The following is an 8,142-nucleotide window of genomic DNA, read 5'->3' as shown; positions in this document are numbered from 1 at the left end:
ATTTTGAAATTTCTTTTTTTTTTTTTTTTTTTTTTTTGAAAGCCAGCCCTCTTGGATGTGTGAGAAGTTTAGCAGTAGTTTCCACCTGCACAGCAGAACAAAAGACGGCTGCGGTGGAGAGGCTGCTGGGGAGGTGTGACGGCTGCGGGAAGGTGATGTCTTTTTACTGGCAGGGGGTAGAGCACTCGCTCAGGTCTGCGTTGACCTCTCCGTGCTGGAGCAGAAAAGACTAGCTGCCGAAAAGTTGCAGTGAGCAGCGGGAGCTTGTATCCATCCCAGTCTGTGTCCTTCAACTTGCAAGTACTAGGGGAATAGAGAAAGGAGGAGGAGGAGGGGGGCTTTACTGATCTTGTTTTGGGGATGGAGAAAGATTGAGGCTTGTGAAAGGCTTTCCGGAAACACTGTGCATTCTCGTGAGCGCACACACAAGAAGAGGTAGCTTCAATGCCTGCCAGTGCCCTCTCTGCCGGGGAGCTGCTCCCAGGTTCAACCAAAGGTGAGGGGATCCTGTGGGCTGCTAATGTTTGTTTGGGGCTACTTTGGGGGGGTTGTTTTTGGAAAGCTGAGGGTGGTTTAAAGGTTAGCTGGAACAGGGGGAGGTGGGAATGGTGTAAGACTAACAGATCCCTTAGAGGAGCAAGGGAGGTCCTGCATGGGCTGCTGCTCTCACACATCTCTTTTTTTTTTTTACCTGCTGCCAGCAGCACACTGGCATTGGGCTGACACATAGACTGTCACCTCCATAAATCTTGAGCTATCGGTACATATTATATTCATATTTCAACTTTAAAACATTAAGTGCTATTACAAGTTTTTCCAGCACTATGTGATTTTCTGGACATAGTTAGGTTTTATAATAGACGAGTTGCCTTTGAAAACCCACTGCCCCCCAAAAAAGACCAAAAATTATTAGGTCAATGTCATAAAGAAATAAAAAACGTGACTGGTGTTTTATACACTTCCATATAGTGACATCTGTGTAGTGGAAGGTGCTGGGAACTTTCTACATGCATGTAGTGTAATGATTTCTCTCAGGCATGAGGCTAACACATCTGCCTTCCAAGTAGCCCTATCATCCCTCACTAATAACAGAGGAGAGGTGGCCAGAAAAGGCCTCGGTGCATGTCCTTTGAGGCTGCGGTTTCCAGATGCTCCCTTTTATTTCACCAAACAGAACAAGTCATTGTCAGGCTTCAGAAGAATTTCCTGGATTTGTGGAAGAAAGTATCTTTCTTGGAAACTTTTTCTTTTTGTTTTATGGTCAGAATGAGTCTTATCTGTGTAGCTGTGTCACTAGAGATTAGAGCAGGAGATATGCTAAAAAGAAACGCTTGCATATGGTGGCTAGATTAGGAGCAAAAGGATCTTTTTGTCATGGAAATGGTTTTCTGTTTACTTCATCACTAAGCATTTCTTACACTTGGTTTGTTTTGTATTGCACTCAATGACTACATGATCAAATGAATGGATTTATTTCTGCAGAATGAGAAAGACAGCCTTTCCATCAAAAGGGCTACATTGCATCCCAGTGAGAATTTTTTAAAGCTTGATTATTGTGGGTTCTGAATAGCTCGAAATCTCTTTTCAAAAGTAGTCTCGAAAAAAAAATGAAACTAAATCATTCTGAAAAAAAAAGAAAAATGCAGACTACACTCTCATAAACCATATCTCATTAAGAAAAGCTAAATCCCCCAAATTCAATTAAACAAAATCAGGATAGAACTGGAAATTTGGAATATTGTGTGCAGTTGTATAGACTGGTTACATTTTGGAAGCACTTCTAGTGAGAGCTTATTGAGAAACACATAACTAGAAACATTGTTAAAATAACTATTTCAACAGCATGTCAATATTTTTTTTTAATACTCCATAGTTTAGTTATTTGTGGGGTGTTTTAGAAACATTTGAAAGTACATAAGGCAAATAACAAGCAACTTTGTAAACAAATATGTCTATATTTCAGTCTTGCTTTTTATTTTTTGCTGATAAGATTTCTTTGGGATAAAATAAGTGGTCGTAAAATATCAGATCATGGATGATTTTCACTAACACAATATACACACATATATCATTTTTTATTCTAATGAAAATGTAGTACTTATGTTTTTAATATGACTCTTATGAATGATCTATATTATGTTGAACGCATAGGTGGTAAATTATTCCGACAATAATCAGACAGCACAAATTAATGAACTGCTTAGATGTAAATTAAATAACAAAAATATTACAAAATACTATTCTAAGCTTTACAAACTGCTACCTCGGAATGTGTTTATTTTATAGTACAATGAACGCAACATTTAAACTGTTTTACTGTGGCCTGCGTAGCACAATACATTTATAATACACATTAAAATGTTCAAATATTGCAATTCAGATTGCTAGTAGAACACATTTTCAGAATAATAGGAAATTATTGTGATATGGTTTTGGTTTATTTAATGGTACCTGAAAGAAAGGCATTTTAGTTTTAACGAACTATAGATAGCCAAAGTAACTGTCGCTTTAAGCAGCTCCCATTACATATTTGTTTCCATCAGCAAGTAAAGAGAGTCAGTCAGATTCAGGAAGAGGAAGAATTTAAGCTCGTTTACATTACAGCTAGAGACAAGCATCTTTTTTGTCATTCTTAGAGGGCTCTGATGAATGCTGAATAACAATGAGATGCTATAGTCTGAGCAACAAGAGGGGAAAAAAAAGTTTTACATGGGGTGTTTGTTCTTAGAGCAGTGTTTCAGTTTCACTGGTTGGTGTGGAGGTGAAAAGCAGAGCAACAACAATTACAATTTTGTAAAACAAGTGATTATTTGTATATGCATTGTGAGTGAAATGTGGTAAAAGTGGGTCAGGTTTCCTCATCATGTAGAGCTAATCCTGGCATAGTCTTCCTATTGATCTTAAAGTGGCCAGAAGGATATTGAACATCAGCTGTGCTAGTTAAATCTATATGTTGCTAAAATAAGCTAAAAAAATCTGGACTATAAATGGATCAAACTTTAATAAGAAATACATGAAATAATCCAGAAGTCTACTCAGGGAAAATATTATTTTAATTTGGTATTTTTATTTTAGATTTTTAATCTTAGGGTTACATTTGTAATATTTTAAACATGCTGTTTTTAATGATAAGATATGATATTATGGGCATAGGAATATACTAATGTACTGTTCGAGATTTAAATTTGATTAAATGCTAGTATTTAATAGGATTTAATATAGATATCATTTACAAAATGTAATTTTTTCGATAAATAAATAAATATGCATGAACAAATGCACCTAAAAAGAATTATGTGTTGTACATAGAGTATAATAAAGTATATAAATTGTACACCTAGCTATACACAGAGGCCTAATCAAATAAACATTATTATGTTTTATTTATAAATAAATCAGTATAATTTATTTTGCACTAAATAACTGTTGACATGGATGATTTATTCTTTTTTTCCTTACCCTTATTTTTTTTATTATTGCAAATTAAAAAAAATTCTCATTATTACTTAGATTCTTGTGTTCAACAGTTTAAACTGTTTCAATATTGTCATTAGTGTTCTGTTTCCAAGTGTTAATGCCCAACACACACTAGAGATTCATTTTGTTTGGTGACATTGAAAAGGTGGGACTGCATGAAGTGCCAACAGGTTTCCAATGGCTTGTCCCTGAGGGTGGGTGTTTAGAAGTGCTTTGACAAGGCTGGCTGATTTAACCTTTGCCTGTTTTGCCCTGCCAGGGGTGGCCACTAGATGTCAAGCTCATAATACAATTAGTACATCTGTGCAGTTGACCTTGGCAGCATGGTTGCTTCAGTTGTGATAACACTAGAATTGAGTGTTACCTAGAGATCTAGCTACATGCAACACAGATTAGCATGTGCCGATCTTCTTAAAAAGAAGCCTTTAAACAAGAAACCTTGTTCTCTCTGTTCCTTTTTAATTTGTTTGCTTATGTAGATAGGAAAATCAGCTTTGCTTACAATTAAAAGTAACAACTTAATTTGGTTTAAAGAGTAGAAAATATATATTTTTTTATTTTGAAACACATTAAAAAGCTTTCAAAGCTTTTCTTTTAGAGATCAATACTAGGAGGAATATTATCATACTACTTTATTAAAAAAAAAAATAATTATACTTAAATATTCTTAACTACTACATGCAAATATTTTATGTGTGTGTGCAAAGCTTTGATGGATGTATTATTGGTTTAGAAATACTTACTAATAATGATAATATATTAGGTTCTTTTTTAACATAAGGCCATCGGATTAACACTTCTGGTACTGCCATCTAATTGACGCATGCAGCACGGGCTAGGTTTATAAATACGATTCATGATGTTTACAATTTGGAAACAATTATCACATGGATTTGCATTTTAAACCCCACAAGCCATGCATTTGATACTTCTTTCAACATACATAAAATAGTGTATTTAATTAGAATTTCTCATTGTCATATTAAATGAAGCTTGGGGCTTACTCTGATAAATTGTAAACCCTGAAGGTATTGTGAAAAGTAATAGGCTAAATTATTTATTATATAGTTAAAACTATCATTAATATAAAATGTAAAAATATTTCATACATCATGCCAGTTACTGAAACAAAATGTAACCAAATTTATAATTTTACCTTCTAAAATATAATCAGAATTAACTAGCTTTAATCATTATGTCATTTTTTATTAATGTTCATAAAATTACTTTGTCTAGATTAATAATCTTTTCATTGTTAGTTTCCAGAATAGAATAATCATCATGATTGTTACTGGTAGAAACAACTTAATATCAAAGAAAGTGAACTCACAAGTAGATACAAAAGAATCTTTAAATAGTTTAATGTTTCTTTTGTAATCTGGGAATATGCCGATAATGGCATCCTAACATATATCTGTTTGCATAGTGTTTAAATAGCTAATGGATGGCTTTCATGAGTATAAACTGCAAATGTTGGGGAAAAAAATAGAAGACAGTTGGTGACTATGCCACAGGTGGTTGTTACTTAACAAATTCTGAGATTTAGGCCACTGAATAGATTAATCTAAATATGCTAGGCCTATAACATTGTGCATAGCAATAGTGCCCTCCACTGTTCACTGTCATGTTGACAGCCATTGTGGTCTTTGAAAGAGGGCAAAAATTTCTATTGAGTCTGGAATTTCATCTACATTGTTAAACACAGTAGGGGTCTCTATTTGTCTCCTCCTGTTTCACAGCTTGGGCTCTGTATGTGATAATTCATCTTCTTTTATGGGAATCACAGCCATCATAAAGAGTTAAAAAGAATTAATTTGCAAGAAAACAAAATGCCCCCAGTTTTCTAGAATTCAGAAACTTCCAGTTCAGGAAACACAGTCATAGTACAGCACTTGGAATTTATATCTGAAACATCCTTCTGTGGATTATCCAGGGAACATTTTAAAACTAAGAAATGTTTGCATGTATTTTTTTTTCACGTTCAGCAGAAAACGAGTGCTAGGCTTACCATGTGTATGTGCGGTCTCATTCCTAATTGATTTCTTGCTCGCATTTGATTTGCGCTTTGCAAACTCTCATGAAAGGTATATGGCAATGTGGCCTCTTCAGTAGGATCTGTTAGGTGTAGTTATACCTATAGACTTCCATGTTTATGCAGTTAGGTTAGAAGGACTGTATGTCAGATATGTTCTTATTCATCTGTCTGCTTGCACCTGCATGAAGAAAAGTTGGCTGATATGCGTACATGTATACCCTGCCGCTGACTCTGTGGCCCAGTGACACAGAGATATTACCTTCAACATTTTTGTGTTTAAAGGGAATCTGTTGCAAACAAAAGAGGACTTTTGACATGCAGCAATTCTCCAATTAAATACTGTAACACATTTCTGCTGTGTCTGAGAGTGTGTTGATTAATGTTACAATGTACTACAAAATTCCCTTTAAATGCAGCCATTTTGAATAATAATCTGCAGTGCCAGGCACAGAGCTGTGCTAGGAGTCCTCACTCCTTGCTGCTTTCTGTCTGTCAGCCATTTAATTAAAAGGTGCCTAAACTATTGCTTTTCCACAGCTGATTACTTAGCCGTGGCAAGATGAATTTTTAAAGTAAACATGATTTCTGCAGGGTCTCCGGCTGCGCTACAATCCCATGATCCTTCTTTACATGACAGATATGTGCAGCATCAACATGCTTTATTGCAAACACTAATGGCTATATTCATTTGATTTATGTCAGAGAAGCAAAAGAAAAATCAATTTTACTAAATACAAAGTTAAAGTCAATGTATTAACAATTATATTTTGGGAGGCCTAGTTGTTCAAATGCCCCCAAATATCCCTATGGCTAATTTGCCTTTGTAATTTGTAAAACACAGAAATGTAAATATCACAGAAACAAACATATAAAACAACAGCATCAGTTAACCAATGTGGCTTGCCACCCTAAAGACGATGTCTCTGAGTTTATATAAAGATTATAACATTATATCCTTGATTAACACAATCGGTGTTGGCTGTATTTGATGGTTTTTGCTGCATCTTGTAGATGCTTGTTGTCTATAGAAATGTATAACTTACGTAAAAATCATACGGCGGGGTTAAATTGCTAATATTTTTTACGCAAAATTGCTTATAGGCACATTATTTTATTATTATTATTTCAAATGACAATATTTTTCAGTCAACAAATATAGAATTGTTACCATTCTCAGCAAGCCACTGTTCGTTAGTCATGAGAGTCACAATAAAGTGGAAAATGAAGATAAGTAAAATGCAAACTGTTGCTCATTGTCATTAAAGAGTTAAAACTGGCAACATTAATAGTTTATCTGTGCACTAGAGTGAATTTTAAATATTAAATTAACGAAGTCAGCACCATGTAAACATTTTCCTTGGCTAGTTGGAATTTTAGCGTGTGGCCTTTTCTTCTTTTCTAGACCACACCAGAGAGGCCTGTACTGTTTGTTAGTACAATGATCTTTCTAATGCCAAATGGCTTCCTTTTTCTTTTTAGTGCGTACGCTCAAAAATACTTTCACTGTACTATACCTCTGCCCAAAGAAGATATTGCTAGATCAGCTTTTATTTAGCAGGTCCATTAAGACCAGCAGCAGCAATTAAATATTAAACAGGCCTGCTAAACATAGTGTTCTTTAGTGTCTATGACACTTCTCACTTACTCAAATTTTACTTAACTTAATGGGAAGTACAGCTGATCTTAATACCTGTATTGGCTGTGGCATTCTGCGTAATGCTCCTTTCTTAAATCTGTAAATTAAAAGCCTAGTTGAAGTTCATTGCAGAATGTTCTTTAAAACAGGGCACTATTAGCGTGTGCTTTATAAGAAGGTACATGGAACAGCATTCCAACAGAAGTATTTTTAAAATTTGTGCGTTCATTTAAAAAAAATATTTTTTAGATAAAAGAGTATTGCTTGTCTCTGTGCACATGGTATTGTTCATCCAGCAAGATTTCAAATTATGCAATAATATTTTTAAAATGTTACCTTTAAATCCAGGTTTTTTTAATGATTAAAAACATTTTTAGAACAATATTTTAACTGATGATCAGTTATTATAGCAGTATAGTATTTTTATACTATAGTTTTTTGTACATGTTCACAGCCTGGTGAAGTTTGCATCATGATCCACATGTATATGAAATAGATTTCATGTGCATGTACAGAGAGGTAAATTGGCACATTGCTATTTCACAAGAATACATTAAAAATCAAAACAAATCCGGCAGTGTTAATTCATCCAATTCCACAGGAAACCACTTGAAGAAAAACATGCCTCTTGTATTTTTAAACTGCTGTAAAAAAAATGCAATTCTGAGTGACCATTTCTGAACATGATAGTGTGTTTGATTTAAAAAATGCAGCACAGCTGCTCACAGGGTTATACACAATGTAACTTCGTAAGCAGATCTGAAAGGAACCTGCCTAGGATTTGCAGTGGAATTTAATGTGCCAAATTATTTTATTCCTTTTTTTATATATAGATATTTATCATTTTTATTTTATTGCAAAATATATCACTTACTTGTAAATCTTGCTTTCATATTTTGCATTCTGTGCCTAACTGTAAATTCAGTAGTAGCACTTGAGGGTATATTTGGATGTGACTGTGTGTGTATATGTATGTGAGTACATATATATATAT

General features: G+C 34.3%; 1 protein-coding gene across 4 annotated transcripts in view; it reads left to right on the top strand.

The window, feature by feature from the left end:
- The window catches only part of SALL3 (spalt like transcription factor 3), an 18,081-nt gene that overhangs the window by 556 nt on the left and 9,383 nt on the right, over window positions 1-8,142 (top strand). Inside the window, exon 1 of one of the 4 annotated variants that reach the window (XM_018553007.1) lies at window positions 421-496. The exons of 2 other annotated variants lie outside the window; for them this stretch is intronic. In XM_018553007.1, the coding sequence (XP_018408509.1) occupies window positions 445-496 (52 nt within the window). In that variant the 5' untranslated portion in view covers window positions 421-444. Of the gene's footprint in view, window positions 1-420; window positions 497-8,142 lie in introns of those variants that run through there. One more of the 4 variants, XM_018553008.1, reaches the window with a different exon arrangement.

Source organism: Nanorana parkeri, unplaced genomic scaffold (assembly GCF_000935625.1).
Source record: "Nanorana parkeri isolate BGI_ZX_2015 unplaced genomic scaffold, ASM93562v1 scaffold105, whole genome shotgun sequence".
NCBI classification, from domain to species: domain Eukaryota; kingdom Metazoa; phylum Chordata; class Amphibia; order Anura; family Dicroglossidae; genus Nanorana; species Nanorana parkeri.
Note: the sequence above shows the minus strand (reverse complement) of the source record. Positions and strands in the feature narration are given on the sequence as shown.